This window comes from Nothobranchius furzeri, chromosome 13 (assembly GCF_043380555.1).
Source record: "Nothobranchius furzeri strain GRZ-AD chromosome 13, NfurGRZ-RIMD1, whole genome shotgun sequence".
Classification (NCBI taxonomy): Eukaryota; Metazoa; Chordata; class Actinopteri; order Cyprinodontiformes; family Nothobranchiidae; genus Nothobranchius; species Nothobranchius furzeri.
Window position 1 is genome coordinate 16,347,669 of NC_091753.1, and position 24,334 is coordinate 16,372,002.

Here is a 24,334-nt window from a genome sequence, read left to right on the forward strand (position 1 = left end):
TTTGTAATTTGACTAATATAACAGAACTTCCACCTGGTAGAGCAGTGCTGAAGATCATCCAAAAAACATTAGATACAGATGTACAGAGTCATGCTTCCTCTTTGGACCCATCCATTACATCTTCCCCATTAACTACCCCAACTTGCTCAAGTCAAGATCCTGTGTCTTTGACAGTCAAACAACGTGAGACTTTGCCATGGCCATCTTTCTTTGTGATTCCTGAGTTTGCTTATGATGTTGAACTACACCTTGAAAAAGCAAATAAGGAATATAAAGAAAATGGAAGGTGTAACCCACATATAAATGTACCTTAAATATTAGAGGTCAATCTCTATGAAAATAAATTAATAATAATAATAAAATAGAAATAAGCTATTAGTTTAAGAGCTACGTTTAGTTGTATCTGAATAGCCTACGGATCCAGCATAAAAAGGGTTAACTCCCAGGAGAAATGAAGGCATCGCTCTTAGCCAATGAGCTGCGGCTAAACCCCGCATGTCCCGCCCATCTTCTCCGTGTTGGGTTGCAGACCTTCCGTTAATTCTTTTGGCTGGAGCACCTGATCAGAACCATCAACTGAGCGAGCAGACACGGAGTTTCGGGAAAAAAAGGTACAAAATGAAGAGTTAGATGTCTGCGACCATAAAAAATAGTTTATACATGTTTACTCATAAAGGAGCCGTTGAGTAAAACGATATTTACTAGGTTGGTTCTTTTTGCACTTCTGGTTGTAGAAAGCCAGAGTTTAGAGGCGGCGCCATTTTGTGCTGCTGTGCTGCCCCCTCGTGAGATCGGTGAGCAACTCATTCCACCTGTTAAATGTTTATTTGCACTTTTTATAGGTTACTAAGAGTAAAATGTTTACTAAAAGCAAGTGTTAAAGTTCTGTATGAAAAGAAATTGTATTTTATAATTCTGAAACTTGTTTGTATATTTGTATATTTTATTAAGAAATTGATAAAAAATGTGAATGGTTGTTGTAAGGGAAAACTGAAAAAAAAAAAAACATTAGAAAGAAATGCAAGAAAAATGCACATTTCACCTATTTGTTTTATTGTAAACATGGTTAATGTTCCAAAGAAAACACTGGTATGTGCGAATAGACTGAAATTGAATTCAATTCAACAATTCATTTTGTTCATTGACGCTGTCATTGACAGGTCAGGTTTTTTGTGTGATGCATGAACATTCTGATGTTGATGGCGAGCCAAGTCCGTGGATAAGTCAGATCAACAGCACCTTCTTCTTCTCGCCTCGCTGCACAGTGGAGTGTGGTAGGAGTGCATCGAAAGGACCCCATTACACCAATCTGCTCTCGTTTCCCTTTCAAATACACGCACACATTCCCTTGGACCTTTGGACATCACACTTTATTATTTAGGACTCTTTTTTTTTGGGACTCTACACGACGCCAAACGAGAGGCGATTTGGTGTGTTTCAAGTCGGAGCCACTCCGACAAACGTGGAGTTTTTTTTTTTTTTTGTTGCAGGAAGTTGGAGGTTATACACGTGTCAAGCAGATATCGTGTACTGAAATTGTGCTGATCTGAGCTGAAAGATTAATTGATTTACTAAAAAGGGTGCACCCAGGGAAAGAAACAAGAATAATTGTGATTGCGGAACAGTATTGTTACTCAAACTGTTGGTACCAAAAAGAAAGATATTTCGGTATGAAATAATGTTGTTTTTTCTTTTCAAATTTTCTTTATTAAATTCATCCAGCTGGTAGTTCTAAAATACTTTAAACATTGTCTTGAGTCTCATTCCTTTTCACCTCTTCTGTGTGTAGCCGAACCTACTGGTCCAAAACTTCGACCATATTTACTTTGACTGTTAAACGAGGTAAATCTGATAGTTGAGCCACAAGTAACCCTAAGTCAAGTCAAGTCAAGTTTATTTATATAGCGCCAAATCACGACAAGAGTCGTCTCAAGGCACTTCACATAATAAACATTCCAATTCACATTTCATTGAGCCAATCAGAAATAATGTTTCCTATATAAGGAACCCAGCAAATTGCATCAAGTCACTGACTATTGTCAGTGACTATGCAGCAATCCTCATACTAAGCAAGCATGCAGCGACAGTGGAGAGGAAAACTCCCTTTTAACAGGAAGAAACCTCCAGAGAATCCTGGCTCAGTATAAGCAGTCATCCTCCACGACTCACTGGGGATCGAGAAGACAGAGCAGACACACACACACACACACACACACACACACACACACACACACACACACACACACACGTAATGTGTCTATAGTTATATTGTGATGTCTTAGTAAATATTGTATTTGGTGAAAGATAAACTTTATTGTATTTATCCTAGTGGATCTATAATTAAACGGATAAACTAGTATTAGCACATCAAAAGTCAATGAAAACAAAAAGTTATCATCAGGAGAGAGAGAATGTATTAGTGGTTAGCAGCAGTGTGCTAGTCGATGGCCCCCTCCATGAGGCCACCACAGCTCAGCAGAACGTCATTGTAGCTTCTTCTGGGGAGAAAAACACTTACAGAGAAAATAAAGTTAACAGCTGAAATTGCACAAAATAGTACAGTTAAAGAGCAGACTGTAGAATAAAGTAGTAGAGTGTGAAAAGTGGTCAGTGTGTCCTCCAGCAGTCTAAGCCTACAGCAGCATAACTACAGAGTTAACTCTGGATAATCTATCCTATTTAGATGTAGGCATGTTGGAGGCAGGGCAAGGGAGAGCCGTCTTTACCGACTGTACACTCCACCTCCCTCTACTCCCCCACTTGTTCAGATTTAGGCTAACATCAGATTTTAACTATAGGCCCTATCAAATAAAAATGTTTTAAGCCTATTCTTAAAAGTAGACAAAGTGTCTTCCTCACGGACTAAAGCTGGGAGCTGGTTCCACAGGAGAGGAGCCTGATAACTAAAAGATCTGCCTCCCATCCTAAGTTTAGATATTCTTGGAACCACCAGTAGACCTGCAGTCTGAGAGTGAAGTGCTCGGTTAGGAACATATGGAACAATCAGATCACTGATGTATGATGGACCTTGATTATTAAGAGCTTTATATGTGAGAAGAAGGATCTTAAAATCTATTCTGAATTTAACAGGTAGCCAATGTAGGGAAGCTAAGACAGGAGAGATATGATCTCTCTTTTTAATTCTCATCAGAACTCTAGCTGCAGCATTTTGGACAAGCTGAAGACTTTTAACTACATTCTGTGGACTTCCTGAGAGTAATGAATTACAGTAATCCAGTCTTGATGTAATAAATGCATGAACTAGTTTTTCAGCGTCACTCCTGGAAAGTATGCTTCTAATCTTAGCAATATTCCGAAGGTGGAAAAAGGAAATCCGACAAACTTGTGAAACCTGGGATTTGAATGACATGTCCTGGTCAAAGATAACACCAGGGGCGGCGTTAGGCCCGGCTACTTGGGCTGAAGCCCCGGATCTTTCATGATAAGCCCCGGATCTAAATCGCGGAAGTAACATGCAGTACCAAAGTCCAACAGAGAGGGCGCAGCTGGCAGTAGTTTGTATACAGCCTGCCTGAGCCTCCACCACTGAAGAAGAAGACCTTCAGCAGCCGGCTTCTTCTACACTCTCTGCCTGAAACGCATGAGTGAAGATGGACATAAGGACGTTTTTTAGACCAAAAGTACAACAACAGAACCCCAGCTTTGATGCGACTGGTGCTGACTCAGGTTTGTGAGTCTTATTTGAAAATATTTTTGGTGCTGCTGGTTTGCCTAAAGTTAGCTTATCAGGTAAAGTGGTTGGAGAAAGAAAAGGAATATTTACTATCATCTCACACTAAACACTAACAGGAACAATACTCTGCCCTGAATATGTTTAATATGTAGCTTCAGATTAAAAATTATGTGGTACAAGACATATATATATATATATATATATATGATGTTGACTAGTGAGTGTCACGTGTAGGGCTGAAACGATTCCTCGAGTACCTCGAATAATTCGAGTACAAAAAATCCTCGAGTCAAATTCTCTGCCTCGAGGATTCGTTTAATTCATATTTAATTAATTCGTGGCTTTGCAGTCGCCCGTGGTCATGTTTCACCCGGACTGAAATAAGTGACGCACATGCCCACTGGACTGCACACGAGAGTAGCGAATGTAACTTAACTTTCTCTTAAGCCATGGCGGACAACGTGGACCCCGGTGGAGTGCGAAAAAGACAGAAAATGTCAAGATGTGGGACCATTTTTCACGTCGTTAGGCGGAAAACGTAGTCCAGTATAAATACTGTAAAATGGATTAAGCCTACCACAACACCACATCCTCCGTGCTGCAGCACCTGTAAATGTCACTTCTGCATGCGGACTCGGAGCCTCTACAAGATAATGCTTTTTAGCCTGTTTTTCTATATATTCTGCGGACACTGTGCGACTTTTTCGTTTGTAGCACTCAGTTTCAGCTCACACCGTACGTCTGGTAGCAACACGTCGGACTTAAAATGTGCTTAAAAATAGCAGTTTTTACACAACACGTCGGACTTTTTATTGTGTTGTTATTGATATTTGTTGTCCCTCAGGATTGCTGCAGGAGGACACGGGTATTTATGAGAGGAAAACGAAAGAAAGTAAATAAATGTTTTGTGATCAGTATAATTTGACAAAACCACGGCAAACATGCTTTCTCGACAATCCTTGTTATTGTGTGAGAAAAAAAGTGTTGAAATTAAAACGGACGTGTGTTAATAGGGAACAGCCGGCGAGCTGTTTGCGCATGCACCGTGAGCGGTTCTGGTTCTGTTTGGGCCGCAGCCGCTCGCAGCGCTACTTCAACAGTTATCCTCTGGCTTGCAGGCTAGCAGATTCTCGCACGAGGGGAAAATCGGCTCAGGTTGTGTACTTATTTTTTGCACAGCCATTTGTTTACTGTGAAGTAAAGTTGAAGTGCTGAAGTTTTGCAAACTAATTTTGAATAAAACTTGAGTAACTGGCAATTGCTTGCTCATTTTAACAGGTCTTTCATAATTATAACATGCTATTTGATATAATGGTTCACAAATACAAAAGGGTAATTTATTAGAGTACTCGATTAATCGAAAAAAATATTCGATAGAGTACTCGATTACAAAAATATTCGATAGCTGCAGCCCTAGTCACGTGTGTGTGCGCGCGCACGTGCGTGTGTGTGTGTTAAGCCCCGGATCTTCTTCAGTCCTACATCCGCCCCTGGATAACACCAAGGTTCCTTGCTTTGTTCTCGGAGATTAATGTAATGCCATTAAGGTCAGGCGATTGGCTAAGCAATTTCCTTTTCTGGATTTCTGGTCCAAAGATGAGAACTTCCGTCTTGTCTTGATTTAAAAGCAAGAAGTTGAGAGTCATCCAATTTTTTATGTCCTCAAGACAAGCCTGTAATCTACCCAACCGATTAGGTTCATCAGGGTTAATGGATAAATATAACTGGGTATCGTCAGCATAACAGTGGAAGTTTATCCCATGCTGTCTAATGATTTTACCAATTGGGAGCATATATATAGTAAAAAGAATTGGTCCAAGCACTGAACCCTGTGGTACTCCGCAAGTAACCCTGGAGTATGAAGAAGATTTGTCATGTACATTTACAAAATGAAATCTGTCAGACAGGTAGGATTTAAACCAGCCTAACGCTTTTCCTTTGATCCCTACAACATGTTCAAGCCTTTCTACAAGAACATTGTGATCTACTGTGTCAAAGGCAGCACTGAGATCTAACAAGACTAGAACAGACACAAGATTCTTATCTGAGGCCATGAGAATATCATTTGTAACTCGCACTAATGCAGTTTCAGTACTGTGATACTCTCTAAAACCAGACTGAAATTCCTCAAACAGAGCATTAGTGTTTAAATGCTGACATACTTGGATGGCCACTATTTTCTCCAGGACTTTGGATAAAAATGGAAGGTTAGATATTGGTCTATAATTCATTGGGTCATCTGGATCCAGATAAGGCTTCTTAAGTGAAGGTTTGATTACAGCCACCTTAAAATCTTGTGGTACATACCCATTTACTAATGATAGATTGATTATATCTAGAATGGGGGCAGTAACCAAAGGAAATGCATCTTTAAATAATTTAGTTGGGATTGGATCCAAAGTGCAAGTTGAAGGTTTAGATGAAGCTAATATTTTTGATAACTCTGAAAGCTCAACTGGATCAAAACGGTTCAAGCACAGATGAGGTTCTAGAGTCACCTCTGAAGTTGCCTAACTTACTGAGGAAGAAGAAATCGCATTAGGGAGGATGCTAAAGATTTTGTTTCTAATAGAATTAATTTTACTTGTAAAAAATCCCATGAAGTCATTGCTGCTAAGGGAATAGATGGCTCAGAGCTATGATTCTGTGTAAGTTTAGCAACTGTACTGAAAAGAAATGTAGGATTATGCTTATTCTCCTCAATTAATGCTCAAAAATAAGCAGTTCTAGTTTGTTGAAGCTTATTTTTATAAAGCACAAGACTATTTTTCCAGGACAGGTAGGCCTCCTCATGGTGCGTAGAGCGCCATGTTCTCTCCAATTTCCTAGAGTTTTGTTTTAAGGCTCGTAGATGAGAGTTAAACCAGGGAGCCAACTTCCTGTCCCTAATTACCTTCTTTTTTAAAGGGGCAACATCACCTAATGCCACACATAAAGAGGAATTCACATGATGAACTAAGGCATCAATTTGTGAGGGGCTAGAACTGAAAATATTGCCCTCTGCTATGTTCCTCTGAGATGCTGAGGACAGTAAAGATGGAACAGTTGATTTAAAAGACGCAACTGCGTTGTCAGATAGAGACCGACTATAATGAAATTTACTTTCATGTCTCGAGAACTCAGTTATAAAAAACTCAAAGGTTATCAGAAAGTGGTCCGAGAGGACTGGATTATGTGGAAAGATTGTTATTTCCTCTCACTCAATGCCATAAGTCAGAACAAGGTCCAATGTATGATGGCAGGAGTGGGTGGAGCTATGTATTCTTTGAGTAAAACCAATTGAGTCTAAGATATTACTAAAGGCTACATTGAGGCAATCATTTTCGATGTCCACATGAATGTTGAAATCCCCCACTACAATGACCTTATCAGTATTTAGCACCAAATCAGATAAAAAATCAGAGATCTGATCCAAAAACTCAGAGTAAGGGCCTGGTGGACGATGTAAAACTACAAACAAGAGTGGTTTTACAGTTTTGCTATCTGGATTAGGAAAACTAAGAATAAGATGTTCAAACGAACTGTAACTATTAATCTGTAAGGGACTGATTAATAAGTCCGAATGAAAAATGGTTGCCACTCCTCCTCCTTGCCCTGTACTTCGAGCAATATGATGATTTAAATAATTTGAAGGAGTCGACTCGTTTAAGCTAACATAGTCCTCTTGCTGCAGCCAGGATTCTGTGAGAGAGAGCAAAGAGATCTGATTATCACAAATCAACTCATTAACTAACAAAGTCTTAGAAAAAATGGATCTAATGTTCAACAACCCACATTTAATTTTTCTAGTTTTCTGCTCAGTTGAATTTGTTCTAATATTTATGAGATTTCCATGATTTGCTTTATTAAGCCTGATATTTAATCTGTGTGGTTTTGGCCGTGGGCAGGACACTGTCTCTATGGGGTAGTGGGTGGGTAACAGTACAGAAGCTGCAGAGGGGTGGGTTAAACTACGACTCTGCTTCCTGGTCATGACCCTGGGTTGTCATGGAGGACTAATAAAACTGGCCATGTTCCTAGAAAGAAGAGCTGCACCATCCAAAGAGGGATGGATGCCGTCTCTCTGCATCAGACCAGGTTTTCCCCAAAAAGTTTTCCAATTATCAACGTAGCCCACGTTGTTTTCAGGACACCACCTAGACAACCAGCGGTTGAAGGACAGCATGCGGCTAAACATGTCGTCACTGGTCCGATCAGGCAGGGGGCCAGAGAAAATTACGGAGTCCGACATTGTTTTGGCAAACTTACACACCGAAGCAACATTAATTTTAGTGACCTCCGATTGGCGTAACCGGGTGTTGTTACCGCCAGCATGAATAACAATCTTACTGTATTTACGCTTATCCTTAGCCAGCAGTTTCAGATAAGATTTAATGTCGCCCGCTCTGGCCCAGGTAAACATTTAACTATGGTTGCTGGAGCCTCTAATGCCACGTTTCTGACTATAGAGCTGCCAATGATCAGAGTCGGCTTGTCAGTGGGTGCGTCACTGAGCGGGGAAAATCTATTAGAAACGTGGACGGGTTGGTGGTGACCCACGGGCTGGGTTCTATGCTTTCTGCATACCGTCACCCAGCCGGCCTGAGGTCCCGGCTGCTCGGGTTCCACTAGAGGGTCGCTACGTGGTTGTTCTGAGCTAGTTAGCCCCGCGCTAGCTAAGTAACTACGGCTGTTTACAGGTTTTTCAACAGCGCGGAGCCGGGACTCCAATTCCGATACCCTCGCCTCCAAAGCTACAAAAATGCTACATTTATTACACGTACCATTATCACTAAAGGAGGCAGAGGAGTAACTAAACATCTGACACAGAGAGCAAGAGATAGGAGACGGAGAAGCAGAGACAGAAGTAGCCATAGCCGTGCTGAGGCTAAGCTAACTGGACGAGCAAACTGTTCAGTACCAAATAAACTGCGTGCAAACTCAAATGGTTCCCTAAAAGCTAGGTGGAACAACAGAAAATGTGTGTTTTAGCGTGCTTTTGTGCTACAATAACTCAGAGATATCCAAGTACAGAGAAATTAAATAAGCTTTAGCGAGCCCCAAACACCAAACAGCTACACGGATTGCAACACTGAAAACAGGAAACAGGAAACGCCTTACCGCCAGCCAGGTGCAGCCAATCAGCAATCACCAGTCCCAGAGAGCCAGAACTCTTGTAAGAGGCTGTTACAAAAGCTTCCTCTTACAATGTCAAGAGAAATGAAGATGGATATACTGGCTACCATAGCTCAAACAGTTTTTGCATTCAAGGCTTATCCAACCAAACAAGAGTTGGAGTCAGTGAGAAACACCCTTGTCTTAGGGATCCAGGTCCTGGACCTGGCCATCATAGCTGGACTATAAGCATAATATATAAGATGGGTAACTACCACCAGAAGCTACAGTCCGCTGGTTGTTCAGAAGTCCTTGTGAACCGTAAAAGGTCAAAACATGACTCTAGATCTTTAAAGAAAGCCAAGAGATGTGAGGTCAATTTTCTTCCAGACAACCCAACTGGACAGACAGATTCTTCCCTCCAAAAAGAAAAAGATGAACTTAAGGAAGAAATGCAGAAGAAGTATCCAAACATGGCAGCTGTCAAGTTCAAGATGGAACTAACATTTTCACTTAGAAGAAAAGAGATTGTTTCTGAAGAACCTCTAGTGGATGATGTCTTAAAACAGTGGCCAGCATTGTTTTTACCTGATCAGGTAAGGGTTTTTTTTCCCTTCAAATAGTTGGTCTTCACTGTTTTGGTTTTTAAATATTGTTTACCTGTCTTTTAGGTATGTGCTGAGTTTTTCCGAATTACCCGAACTAACCTGACAAGCAGATTCTTCACGTCTTTGGATGAGTATGCACCAAAAATGATCAAGGTGTACCGTGCAAGTGGTGCAGCTTGTGGAGAAGACATGAAGAGCCTTTTAGAAAAACTTGATGACCAAGTGGGTCATTTGAAGTGGGAGTCCAGGCCTGGGTGGAGACGTATTTTATCCACACTTCCTGTTAGGAAAACGCTTCTGAAAGAGGCGTGGCCTTGCGGACCGAGAGAGCGGCACTGAGGCAGTGGTATACTGCACCCCCCTCAACCCCCCTGCGTGTGCTGTCAGAGTTTCTCAATCTAAAATCTAGCTGTTAACGAGCGCGTGCACGCAAGCACGCACTCACACAAGACTTACCGCTCAGGAGAAGAGCAGACACAGATTCTGCAGCATTCTGGAGGACTTCCTGTTAACCACCATTAGATGAAAAAGGGGAGGAGGGCATTTTTTTCAAGGAGGCAAGTGGCTCAGAGCGCCAACGGGTCATATCTGCAGGTGAGTGGCTGAGCCAGATGGAGGTGTGGCTGCCTCACCTGGAGACCAGTGCGGTGCAGCCACGTAGTCATTTGCTGACGTCACTTTTTCAGTTCAGCTATCAGCCACAGCTGGTTCTACATGAATGTGGAGCAGAGTTTTAACCTGAAGATGGAGATAGAATTATAGTTTTGGGCTGAAATATTACATTTAGAGTAAGTTGCACTGAACTGCCACACTAATGATTACACACGTGTACAGCACCATTAGACACTCATCTATACAGGTTACCAGCAAAATCAAGTTAGTTTAGGTGTTACTTGCTCATTAAGCTTTCTCATGAAAAGTATATGTCAGTATGTGTGCATTATGTGCTATTGTGCTTGCAATTGAGATAATCGTCAATCGAATATTAAAGGCTCAATAATATTGATAATCCATATTTTGATGGAATATTACATTTTATTAAATGCCTTTATATTCTATTGACAATGTATTAATCCTCCCACTGTCCTAATGGGTGACCCCGCGAGGAAAGTTGACCATTGAGCAGGGTTGATGGTTTATCCCTTGAGATCCATGTGGCAGGGGTGAGGTGGTGCTCACTCCTCACTCAACAGCTCAACTTTATTTGTAAATCGCGCCTTACAGGCAAAAAGATGCCACCGAGGTGCTACACTGATCAAGTAAAAAACATAAAACATTAAGTCCAGAACATAAAACATTGTATCACAAGATACAGATAAAAATACAGTGAGTACACAGATTGCTATAAGTAAAACAATAAAACTAGTTAGAAAGGTTAAAAGACTGATCATAAAAGTAGGTTTTTAGCCTTGCCTTAAAAACTGCAACAGAGGTGGAGGCCCTTATGCTGAGAGGAAGCTTGTTCCAAAGCTTAGGACCTACCACAGCAAAGGCCCTATCACCACGTGTCTTTAGGCGCGATCTTGGGACCGAGAGAAGCATGAGGTTCTTCGAGCGGAGCGACCGTGTGGGGGTGTACGGTTGAAGCAGTGACACCAAGTAAGGAGGGGCCAAACCATTTAACGTTTTAAAAACCAATAAGAGTATTTTAAAACGAATCCTTACATCAATGGGCAGCCAATGAAGCGCAGCCAGGACAGGAGTAATGTGGACCTCTAAAAATCTGGCAGCAGCATTCTGCACCATTTGCAACCTGGCTATTGAGCCCTTGCTCACACCGAATAAAACTGAGTTGCAGTTGTTCAATTGCACCATAATAAAAGCATGGACTACTGTCTCAAGATCATGACGTGACAAGAAAGGCTTGATCTTTGCCAACTGACGAAGGTGGAAAAGGGAGGAGGAGATCACTCCATTGATGTGGGTATCAAAACTAAGGGCGCTATCCAGTTTAACACCAAGATTAGTCATTGATGCAGTCAGCTGGCCATTAAATGACCCACAGTCAGTTAGAGAAGAGTCACAATGTATGCTTGGAGCAAACAATATAGCCTCTGTTTTGTGATCATTTAGGCTCAGAAAATTTTCACTCATCCAGGTCTTGATCTCCCTCAAACAGTTCGTAAGAATAGAAATAGAGAGACCACTTGACGTGTTCAGAGGCAGGTACAGCTGACAATCGTCAGCATATAGTGGGAATTGAACTCCAAGCTCACGACAGATGTCCCATCAGGGCAGAATGTAAACAGAAAACAACAGATGTCCCAATATCGAGCCCTGTGGTACCCCCCAGGGTAGATCAGAGTACTCTGAGGAATAACTTCCCATCCTAACACACTTTTTTCTATTTGTCAGGTATGATCTAAACCATTCCAGGGCTAACCCTGAAATCCCGACATAATGATGTAGACGGTGAAGCAGCACTTCATGATCTATCGTGTCAAAGGCAGCCGTGAGGTCCAGCAGAAGTAACAACACAGAATTACCGCTATCAGCCGCTAGATAAATGTCATTGAGCACTCTAACCAGTGCAGTCTCCATGCTGTGTAGAGCTCTGAAGCCAGACTGGAAAGTCTAAAAAATGGCATTCCCATCCATAAAAACCAAGAGCTGGTGGTAAACACATTTCTCTAGTACCTTGCTTAAGAATTGAAGTTTCGAAATGGGCCTGTAGTTTGCAGCCAACGAAGCATCCAGTCCAGGCTTTTTGAGCAAAGGTTGAATAACCGCCTTTTTGAAATCATCAGGGACTATGCCAGAACTGAGACTAATGTTAATCATGTGCAATATTAAAGGGGTGACTACTGGAAAGACTTCTTTAAAGAGGCGCGTTGGCATCACTTCATCCGGCGAGCCGCTCGGCTTAGCCTTCCCAGCAATCTTGATCAAATCATCTAGACTAATTGGCTGAAATGCTACCAAACCTCTGATGGCAGTAACAGAACGGCTAGACATGTTAGCCCGGAGCGCAGCAACTTTCCCAAAAAAAAAAAAACCTCACGGAACTCATCACACATTTTAGCTGAAGCCTGCACCACATGATGATCATTTAATTTCAGAACTGAGTTAATTGCTGTATAAAGTACTCTGGGGTTGTTTGAGTTTAAAGAAATGAGATTGAAATAATATGCAAATTTTGCAGATCTAACTGCCTCTTGGTATGATGAAGCATGCAGATTATCCTTCTTCCACTGTCTCTCGTATCTTCTACATGTCCTTCTTGTGGCACGAGTAGCGTCCGTTGACCATGAATTTGCCATACGCTTTCCCCTCCTGGGCTTCGTCAATAACACCCCTATAGACGAAGCCCATGCAGGAGTACTTCTACAGATATTCTGTAGTCAGCATCTCTATCAGTGAGGAAACTCCTCTTGTACTGTTTTGCTGATAAACTATATAAATGAGTGTCTAATCGTTCTGTACACACGTGTAGTCAATAATTTGGCATTTTAGTGAATCTTAGTTAAAATTGAAATATTCTGCCTAAAACTGTAAGTGCCGCGCCGTCGTCAGGTAAAAACTAGGGATGTTCCGATCCGATCACAGGATCGGAAATCGGCCCCAATCATGTGGTTTCAGACTGATCGGGACTCAGGCTTTACTTACCGATCCAAGCCCCGATCCGGAGTTGGATACTGGGTTCAAATTACAGGAGAGCAACTTGATTCTCCTTAAGGTTGTCAGGCTCCTGATTCCCTTAACTTATACACCCAGAAGGAGCACAAAAAAGATCCAGTTTCTACCTTATTATAATATATTATTTATATGGACTCAGAGTAGCGGGGATCCTTATGAGCAGAGATGCAGAGAGCGGCAGGCAGACCGCTGATTATTCATGAACTCCAGCTGCGTTCTGCACACGGCCACAGTAACATTTTCTAAGTTTCTAAGTGGCGTCACCAAAAAATATATAATTAACACACAGTCATTCGTGTCCGTTCATTTTCTCTCTGGTAAGTTCTGTCTGTATTTGAGCATGACGTGTGGACGCGCTCATGCTGCAGCGCTCGTCACTGGCGCAGCCGGGCAGCGTGGCGCACACTCCGCTTCTTTTATGGTCAATAGATCAATTTGATCTGCTAGTTAAAAAGTTACTCGTGAGGTGAAAAAGAAGGAAGCAGGCAGGAGTTTTTCTGGAGGACTGGGAGATGCAGGAAGATCAGAGACAGACAGGACAGGAAGACAGGAAACTAAAAACCAAGAAAACAAAACAAAGTTCTTAAAATGTAGGTAGATTTATCCCACTCATGGACGTAATTTTGGGGGGGACGGGGGGACACGTCCCCCCCACTTTTTCCAAAGTCAAGTTTTGACCCCTGCACTTTTTACCAACCAAAAACAACATTACGCTATATTAAATTGACACTGATTGAGCTCTAGGACCAAGCGGAAAACAACCGTTTGTGTTGAAGCCTGTTTCCCATTAGAGCGTACTGTAAAGATACACCCCCACCCCGTGTCCCCCCCACTTCTAAAGTGAAAACTACGTCCATGATCCCACTACACGTTTGTACCTGTATAAAGCGATAATTTATCAGCATGTAGTATGTACATAGTTGATACAATTCAGATCATCTTCAAAACTCCGTCCCATGCCCAGGGACGTATCTAAGCATTTTGGGGGCCGAGGCAAAATAGACCCCTGCCAGGTATTTTAAGTTGAAGTGCTATCTGTTTTTATATTAGACTTTTTATATTTGCACTACAGTCCAAAAGTGAAGAATTTATGTTATTTATTACTTGATTGTTCAAGCTACCTCACAGAAGTGATCTGTTGTTAAAAATGAAAATAAAAAGGTAACTAAATAAAAAATAAGGAACATTCTGGAACTGTTTCTTCCGTTTCTTATTTTCTTTATGTATCAAAAGTATCGCATCGGGACTCGGTATCGGCAGATTCTCAAAATCAAATGACTGGGACTCGGACTCGAGTGCAAAAAACCTGATCAGGACAAACGCTGCACCGTGTTTGAATTTAAATCTGCCACTGCTATTGGCTAAGTGGTATGCTATGATGTTAACTGGTACATTATGATGTCACAATGCCGTTGTGAGCCTGTGTGGGTACTTGTTAGCGGCTCCGCCCTCTGGGTCTGCCAGGAAACAGCATTTGTTGCATTTTTCAAACAAGAGGTGGGAGTAGAATAAGACTCTGGTAGGGGGTGACTTGCTCTTTAAATATCTCTAACCAAGTCAATAAAAAGCCTGTAACATAGAAAAGCAGAAGTCTCATCTCTAGTGGTTTTATCCTCGTAAAACAGGAAGAAATAACATGTAAGCTGCCATCTTCAGCCTGAGCCTTGCTCACTGATTGTGATGGTTGTGAGATATAGCAGCATCATGATGAAGAAACCATGAAATAATGGAATAAATCATCAAACATCTATTTATAATTTAAATGGATATTTTACTCATGGTTCATGTAGTTAAATATTTAATGATACATTCATAAAAATGTTGAATTGTGTCACTTTTGGCTCTCCGTACATTGCAACAGGTACTCATGTAATAATTAGACTTTCCAGCTTTCATTATGGTCCATAATCTACAGCCTAAAGTCAGCTACCTCCACTGTGTCATCTGGGCTATTTTACCTTAGTAGAGTTAAAGTAGTTAATCTGGGATTAACAATGCAGTTTATCGTACAGTAGGACGACACTGGCAGCTTCACATTCCTGAGATTACAAGGAATCCCTGGATCCTAAATTAGTCCTGACCCATGACTGGGAAGGAGCTGGAATATCCACACAGAGCAGACCTGTTTTACTGCGAGGTCCGCTGTAATACTTCTAATAATACTAATGAATTCATAATTGATGGTGAAGCTAAAGGCATTAATCACTGAACATGAATGCAGCTTTCAGTCTGAGAGCTGATATCAGCTCAGACTATCACCTCTCCTCGGAAAACCTGATCAACACTTGATTCTGTTCACTTCACTCTTCCTCCTTCTCCTTCTTCTCTGGAAGCCAGATTTCTCTTTCTGATGAAGACGCGACTTAGCTGTACCTGCAGGGTGCAGCCCCTACCAGGTGTGGACTAAACCACTTTGCATGTTTTTAAGGGGTGATAGATCTTCAGAGATAATTCGGTTATTATTTTTAAGGCTAAATTCTGTTTAAGCTCTTCATCCAGGTAAAGGGAAGTTTATTAAGACATTAAGTTGGTCAGGAACAAAAAAACACAATCAAACACTTTATTCCAGGCTGTCTCAGGGCCGCTCCCTGCAGTGGGCCCTGGGTAAACAGTACCCCCGCCACAGTAGAAGGGTAAAGTACTGCAGCTTTGGGGCCCCCTAGTGGCTTGGGGGCCCTATTCAACTGCTTAGGTTGCACATAGGAAGAAATGGCCAAGCTCAGGATCACATGGTAACACACACTGGTATCTGCAGTCTAATGAAGATAGCGGTTATGTGCTTTACCTTTGCACGGCTGTTGCGTTGTGTGTTGTTGTTGTTTAGGGTGGTCAGCTCGCTGTCTGTGTCCTCATCTGATGCTACACTGTCATAATCGTGCTGATCATCATCGAGGCCAAGGTCCAGAGTGTCTGACAGAAGGAATGCACACATGAGACTCCGTGTTCTTGGCAGAACTCATATCTTCTGTTACTGCTGAGTTGGACTACAAGACAATCTTATACTGACATTTAATGGCTGCCACATTCAGTGGGGGCTGGCTGTAGATGGACACTTCCTGAGCGTTTTAAAACCATCAACCCAGTGAGTTAGGGATGGAGTGGACCTAAGCATAAGTCCCTAAAGCCTAGCCTGTACTTGTCAGTCACACACACAAATGAACAGAGACGTTTTCCTTCCAGGCTTTTCCATCGTCCAGAGATGTCCCCTTCCCCCAAGACACCAGGTGGCATCACTCTTCTACGGGCGGTCCTGGCATCATTGCAGCAGTGTTAGTCAGCGAGTCACCACAACAATAGACATCGAGGGTTACTATCATTAGGGCTGCCACGATCAGTCGACTCATCACGAGGATGTCGACAAACAAACTAGTCTACCACTAATTTAATAGTCAACGAGTTGTTTATGTTGTAAACATTTTTTTTACAAACTAATGATTTATTCCATCCCGCTACGTTACAGTGTTACTCAAAGATCTCCTCTTGAACGTACGAGTTTGCTCCGTGCACACCTCAGCAAGCTAACGTCCTGACCGAGGCCGTTGTGAGCGTGTTGGTCACCAGCCTCCTGTCCATGGCCGGTATCAAGGTTTCAGAGATGATCAAGCAGCTCAACCCAGGTTACCATGACAACTACCTACCAGGGTGATCTTTTTGCGTCCTGCCTTTTCCTGAGTTAAGATTGGAAGACGAAGCGCTTCAACCTCGCCACCATGCCTCGTGTGAACACAAGTCATGTTTGGTTTTAGGTTCCTACCTCCACCTGACTGTAGCATTTGTATTAACAGGTTACAAAGTTAAAGTTGTTGCTAAGCTATCATCTTGCCTTTATTGTCAGATGGCACATTGCTGATCACACTTCAGACTAGAAGCTAATGATGGTATATTAGAGCATCCTGGTGCAGTAAGCTAAACCTTTATGCATGACGCGGTTAGTTGACTACTAATATAGTGGTTTGTGGCAGCTCTAATAATCGACCTGGGTGACTTCATTATTCATGTGAACAATATTAATTATACTTTCTCTAAATACTTGTGTGAAAGAGGAATCAGCAGCCAGGCTCCTGCATCAGACCGTGGGACAGAGTGTTTATGTCTGCTTGACAGACACGTGTTGACATGAAAGGTTATGTTGTGTCCATTGGATGGTGAAAAATAGACCCTTTTATATGTTACACACTTTTTATCCTGCCTTGAACGCTTTGGACTCCATCAACACATTAACTTCCCAACCTCCTGGATCTGGTCTGCTGCTCTGGTATCGCTCCCACTGACTGTCAACCTGTCTGTCCAAAATGATTATTCCAGCACTATTTCACTCCACAGAATCAGAAATATAAATGCTGACACCTTTTCTTCTGACATCAACAATCTTCCCAGTCCCAAAGCCAACTGCTCCCTGATGACTTGGTTTCCAACTACAACAGCAACCTCTCCATGCCCCTCTGAAAACCACATCTGCCTCATTCACCCGCTCATCACCATGTTTCACCCTGCTCTCCGTCAACTCAAAGCCCGAGGACGTCAACTGGAACCACTCTACAGTAGAAGTTGGATTTTCCACACAAGGATGATCTCTCACCCACTAAATCTGCTTATTATTTTGGTTTCATTCACTCTAATCCAACATAATTGAAAAACCCTTTTCTCTCTCTCGAACAATATCACTAAACCTGCTGACTCCCTCCCCCTCTATCTGCCATCCACTAACTTCTGTAACTCCTTCATGTCCATTGTTTCAAAAACCATCCACCAACATCTAGCTTCTCATGGTGCTTCTGTCTCGAGGGTAGACACCACTCTTCCCTCTCCACAGGCCATTTAAATGTTGTTGTGCTTTAACTTGTTTCACTTTTCGATCAACAAAAAAAAGTAAAGCATTTTTAAAATATAAAAATACAATTTTATGGAATTTCAAGCACCCAAAAGAAATCTCAGTGCTAATCTGAGTAGCCCAGTCCTCCCAGTCTCACCAGTTGGGCTGCTGAGTCCTTTTCCTTGCTGCCTCCTTTTGGCGTCACTCAGGATGTCGATGATGAGTGTCGCAAACTCTCGAGCGTTGAAACGGGCCAGCTTCTGACGACCCTGAGACCAGAACAAAACTGAGTTGATGTTATATTTAAACACACACACACACACACACACACACACACACACACACACACACACACACACACACACACACACACACACACACACACACACGCACACGCACACACTCTCACACACACACGCACACACTCACACACACACACACACACACACGCACACGAAACACGTTGGTTTTCCTTGCCAGCTCTGAGACAAAAATGGGTGCGCTCCCTCAAAGCGTATGTGTGTGTGTGTGTGTGGGTACAGTTTGCCAGACTAAACTAGGAAAGCTCTGCAGCAACCAGGGTCCCACCCCCTAGCCAATCAGCTGACAGTTATGATGCAAGCCCGACTTAACCCTTGGAAACGCTGTTGGAAAAGTAATTTAAGTGGATCGATTTACCCCATGTTTGGAATAGGCCATAGGGAGCCTAAGCCACGCCCACCTACCTCTGCACCACGGGTCCCCGGAAGAACGCTTGTCATGTTCCATGGATTTCACATATGATGTCCGTGAATTTTAAAGACGCTTTTTGATACCAAGAAAGCATTTATTTTGAAACAGAAACACTATTTTAGGTTTTGTGTGAAAATAAGTCCAGAACTACAAATGCGCTTCACGAAAGTGATGTCATCAAACCAGACACGGAGAAAACTTAGGGAAAATGGCTGTAAGTTCAGCAAACTTCCCACAGGAGGAAAAAACCACCATAAATCTGGTCAAGTGGTAAGTAGCAGCTACGCTAGGGGGAATAGATTATGTGGTCACGTCACATATGCGACATGCCGTTATCTAATCTGTGGTCAGGCTAATTAAAAACTTTTACAAGCTGACGAATCTCAAAGTATGTGACTGGCGTGGTCGAAACACCCATCACTTTTCAAACTGCAGCACAACATTTGTGTGATCCAGGGCGTAAGGCAAAGCGGGTTGGAAAATAGCGTTTTTAGTCCCGTTGACTTGTATTAATTTTTCGTTCTTCTGGCGACCCGTGAGCTGACCGGAAAGGGAGCAGACTTTGGTTCCCAATATCTGTAAAAAATACAGACAAGCAAAAATCGTTTACCTGGTTCCTCGTAGCAGAGTACTCTGGGTTGACTGGTAGGAAAGGGACAGCACTGCGTTCTGTTACCAGCATGCTGTGGTTCTGTGTCGTCAACCACACTGAAGACAACAAATAAACAAAGATTGTGTGTTTGAGCAGCACTTTACATTTTCACTTTGTAGAAGATCTTACAAAGTAGAAACTTTAGTCTAACCTGCATCGTTCTCTCTGCGATCTACCTCGTCATAAACATCCATCGCTAATTCCTCAAACAATCGGTTGTTGAGCTGCAGCAGAAAAAGAAATTAAGTAAAGACAGGTTCAGATCTCTGTGTTGTCTAGAGGTCCAACGGGATTTCCACCAGCAGGTCTGGTACAGTGCAGAATGTATTATGGTGGGCCGGCGTAATCCAGTATGGGTCTGCAATTTTTAGGCAAGGATATTACAGTTTGGGCCCTCATGTCGACAGGCGGAGTTAAACGAACAGTCGTGTGATTTTATAAATAAACTGGAAAACTATTTAGTATTTTTGTGCTCCAATTAATGGTCTGCAGAGCTAAAGACAAAAACACAATGCTTATCACAGGCTCCGTAAGTGACTCTACAGTACAATATGGTCGCGGAGTCCAGAAGCCTGCCTTGGTCTGTGGCTATAAATAGCATCCAGTGCGTCGTAGCACCACCGTGTATTTTTCGCATTTTTGGTCCAGGAAAGAAAATCCACTACGGTGGTTTCTGTCCTTAACTTTTCTACATTGGCTTTTAATTTCTTCATCTTGGCCCGACACCATTCCAACGCTGCTTGGATCCTTTGGCTGATGTCTGCTGAGAAAAACAATGCGTCCTTATCAATCCGTCTAGCTGCTCCTGTGTGCGGGCTGATGGTGAGAATTGTGTAATGTGATTTAAGTAAGTTTTAATAAATGTGGCGCCAGTAGCGCCAGAGGTTTAGTGGGTTCTCCAGTAATCAGAAGGTTCGATCCCGGCTCCGTACAGAGAATGCTGCTGTTGTGTCCCTGGGCAAGACACTTAACCCCCCTTGCCACCTGCTGGTGAGGGTCGGAGACCGGTGGCGCCTGTGCTCGGCAGCCTTGCCTCTGCAGCTATGGCTACATCGTAGCTCATCCCCACCAGTGTGTGAATGCGTGGATGCATGGACGTAATTGTCACTTTAGAAGTGGGGGGGACACGGGATCTTTACAGCATGTTCTAATGGAAAACAGGCTTCAACAAAAACAGTTGTTTTCCACTTGGTCCTAGAGCTCAACCAGTGTCAATTTAATATAGTGTAATGTTGTTTTTAGATGGTAAAAAGTGTGCAGGGGTCAAAACTTGACTTTGGCAAAAGTGGGGGGGACATGTCCCCCCTGTCCCCCCTCCCCCAAAATTACGTCCATGCGTGGATGATACACTGGAGTGTAAAGCAATTTGGAGTCCTCTGACTCTGAAAGGCGCTATACAAGTGCAGGTCATTTCTCATAATAAATGACCCGCACTTGTATAGAGTATTATAATTGATCAATAAGATGTGATATCCCATATAAATATGAATTATACCATACCATACCATACCATACCATACAATACCATACCATACCACTTTATTTATATAGCGCTTTCAACACGGCATTACAACCATACAAAGCGCTGCACAAAAAACAAGCAAGAAAACACAAGTTAAAATAGTCAGGTAAATGAAAAATGTAAAAAGGAGCAAAGAAATAAAACAACAGACTATTAACAGTAAAAGCAAATAAAACCAGAATATAAAAACACAAAATTAAAATTGAATTGTCTAGGAGGGACAATGGATGAGCTAAGGAGTTATGGAATTAGGGATCGAATGCGTAAGTGAAGTAGAGGGTCTTCAGACGAGATTTAAAGACGCCGATAGAGGAAGCTTGCCTAACCTGCAGTGGTAATGAGTTCCATAACTTTGGGGCACGGACTGAAAAAGCCCTTTCCCCACGAGTCTTCAAACGTGCCTTAGGGACAGTTAAGAGGAGTTGATCTTCAGACCTAAGAGTTCGAGGAGGGTGGTAGTAATGAAGGAGATCACACAGATAGGGAGGAGCTTGACCGTTTAAGGATTTGAACGTGAGAAGTAAAATTTTATAATTGATCCTGAATTTAATGGGCAACCAGTGAAGCGTTTTAAGAATAGGTGAGATGTGGTGTCTTCTTTCAGCTCCAGTCAAGAACCTTGCTGCAGAATTCTGAACAAGCTGAAGCCTAGACAAAGCCGCCTCACTGATACCGTACAAACAGGAGTTTGAATAATCCAACCGAGAAGTGATGAATGCATGAATCACAGATTGTAGAAGACGGACACTCAGGATGGACTTTAATTTTGAAATACGTCTAAGATGGTAAAAGCAGGACCTGACCGTGCTATTGACCTGAGCATCCATCTTCAGAGCAGAATCTATTCTTATTCCAAGGTTGGAAACAACAGAAGTGACATTAGGCGACAGATAGTTGAGGTCTGGTTGCTGGGCTGCTCTAACACTAGTTGGACTAAAAACGATTACCTCTGTTTTGGAGTCGTTAAGATGTAGGAAGTTGTCAGCCAACCATTGCTTGACTTCGTGAAGACAATCGAACAGAGGTTTAGTGGAGTCTTGGGGTTTCAGTGAAAAATAAATTTGACAATCATCTGCATATAGATGGTAAGACACTGCATGCTGTTTGAGAACAGCTCCCAAGGGCAGAATATAAATGCAGAACAGCAACGGGCCGAGGATGGAACCTTGAGGAACCCCCCAGGGAAGGGAGAGTGTTTCGGATGAATAATCATCCAGCATGACCCTAAGGGACCTGTCATGGAAGTAAGAGCTAAACCAGTCCAGGGCCGAACCTGAGATGCCAGTCCAAGTCCGTAGTGTAGAGATCAAGATGTTGTGATCAACCGTATCGAAGGCTGCAGATAGATCCAGAAGCACCATAACCACATGGAACCCCGAATCTAATGCCAGAAAGATGTAATTAAATACCCGAACAAGAGCAGTTTCAGTGCCGTGCTGTTTTCTGAACCCAGACTGAAACATGTCCATTACCTGATGGTCATTAAGATGTATAAGTAACTGTTCGTACACTACTTTCTCAAGTACTTTAGATAAAAATGGTAACTTAGAGATTGGACGGAGATTAGAGAATTTGGCAGGATCCAGACCAGGTTTTTTCAGGATTGGCTGCACAACAGCATGTTTAAAGTCATGAGGAACCACAGCCGAGGTCAAGCTACCATTAATAATATCCAGCACATATTGCCCAATCAACGGAAATACCTCCTTCAGGAGACGAGGTGGAACAACATCATCTGGAGAGCCCGATAGCTTCATGGTAGCAATAGCTTTTTCCAGACAAGACAGAGAAATGGGTTGAAAACTATGAAATAAATCATGAGTGGGAATGACAGTAACAGGAACATTGGAAGTAGGAGGAATCTGAGCTCTGATTTTATCAACCTTATCTAAAAAAAACTGAAGGATTTGGTTGCACAAGCCAGCAGAAACAGAGGGAAATAGTGTTTTAACAGGTGAGAGCATAGCGTTCATGGTTTTATACAAAACAGCTTGATTATTAGAATTAGCAGAAACAATCCCTGCAAAGAAACGATTTCTAGCGCCTCAAACAGCTTTTTGATACTGCAACCACGCTTCTCTCATGGCTTCAAAGGAGACCACAAGCCCGTCTTTACTCCATTTACGCTCCAGTCTTCTGCAGTTTTGCCTGATTGAACGAGTGCACTCGTTCAGCCAAGGGTCAGGCTTATTCTTGGTCAGTCTGGATTTTAATGGAGCTACAGAATCCATAGCAGCTAGACAGGATGAATTAAAAAGATGCAAGTAACTATCAACATCAGTAAAATCGCAGGTGGCTGATGTCAGAGCAAAAACATTTACAAAATCTCCAGCAGTAGAGGGAGTAATAACTCGAGAGAGACGAGTGTGGACATGGTCAGTACGAGAAGAAGAAGCCACATCCAGGTTAAACAGAACTGGTGAATGATCAGAGAAAGTAGCAGGGAGAATAGCCAAGTCACTGCTACTCAGCGCATGAGACAGAACCAGGTCCAGTGTGTGAACATGGCCACGCGTGGGCCCATTCACGAGTTGCGACAGGCCAAACGAATCGACAAGATCCAAAAAGTCCTTCACCATAGGTCTGTCGGGACAACAGACATGAATATTAAAATCCCCCAACAGGAGGAGACGGTCATATTTACAGAAGATTTGAGCTAGAAACGCCGCAAATTCATCTAAAAAGTCCTTATTATATTGTGGAGGACGGTAAATAAGTGCGCACAGCATGGGAGGCGATTGACCCAGTTCAAAGGCGCTTAGCTCAAAAGTTAGTGGAGTTGAAGAGGGGACTGTGAGGTTACAGATAAGACCCGATTTGAATAAAGTCAACAGACCGCCTCCACGGCGCTGCGCTCTTGGAGTGTTAATGAAGGAGCAGCCAGGAGGAAGGACCTCCGCGAGTGTGGAGGACTCACCCGGGCGAATCCAAGATTCAGTGGCGCATAAAACGTCCAAGCTGTTGTAGTTGAAGAAATCTTTCAGGATAAAAGTTTTATTCCCAATGGATCTAGCGTTGATCAAAGCGAAGCGAGTCAGCGGCAGAACCGGCGGTGGGGAAGCACCCGCCCCAGCGAACCTCATCACATGCCGCAGATTGCCGGGGTTTACTCCTTGCTGGCACCGATGGCAAAACGAGGAGCGGGGAGGCGATCCAAAGAAGGTCACAGGGACAACAGGAACCAGGCACCTCTCTCTAGCATCCGATGAACTCAGAAAGCGCCGCTCAATTCCCCAAGCGCAGAACTTGGACCTGACCAGGCGACCTCCACGTTTCCCATGCCGGCGATGCCGCTTCCGTATTCGTGGAGGACGAGGTAAGCGACACAGGCAGGCTGGTATGTCAGTCAGAAATGAGTGGGTTGAGCCACTTTGTTCCCGAGCAAACAGAGATATGCTCACAGTTGATCGGATTTGTAAAAGTGTAAGTCTATCATACACCAGGAGTGAGTTTATGTTAAAACATAAACAGAGCAGAATCATAAAAAAAATCATAATAACAAGAGGAGACGGACGGCGTGCCTGACATGCTGGCGCCATCTTGGTCTCAGTCCCAAGATATTATTGATCTTTTGCTATTTGAT

At 42.8% G+C, this 24,334-nt stretch overlaps 2 protein-coding genes across 5 annotated transcripts in view; one reads left to right on the top strand and one right to left on the bottom strand.

Moving 5' to 3' along the window:
* Window positions 1-24,334, bottom strand: part of git1 (G protein-coupled receptor kinase interacting ArfGAP 1) — a 190,089-nt gene that overhangs the window by 49,662 nt on the left and 116,093 nt on the right. For all 4 annotated transcript variants that reach the window (XM_070543325.1, XM_070543327.1, XM_070543326.1 and 1 more), the window contains 4 exons: window positions 19,381-19,453; window positions 19,188-19,285; window positions 18,003-18,114; window positions 15,818-15,942 (listed from right to left, as the gene is read on the bottom strand). In XM_070543325.1, coding sequence (XP_070399426.1) covers window positions 15,818-15,942; window positions 18,003-18,114; window positions 19,188-19,285; window positions 19,381-19,453 — 408 coding nt within the window. The remainder of the gene's footprint in view (window positions 1-15,817; window positions 15,943-18,002; window positions 18,115-19,187; window positions 19,286-19,380; window positions 19,454-24,334) is intronic.
* Window positions 7,677-10,740, top strand: LOC139062459 (uncharacterized). The gene is made up of 2 exons (XM_070543332.1): window positions 7,677-9,384; window positions 9,460-10,740. Exons 1-2 carry the CDS (start codon window positions 9,052-9,054, stop codon window positions 9,733-9,735), a joined length of 609 nt encoding a protein of 202 aa, XP_070399433.1. The 5' UTR covers window positions 7,677-9,051; the 3' UTR covers window positions 9,736-10,740.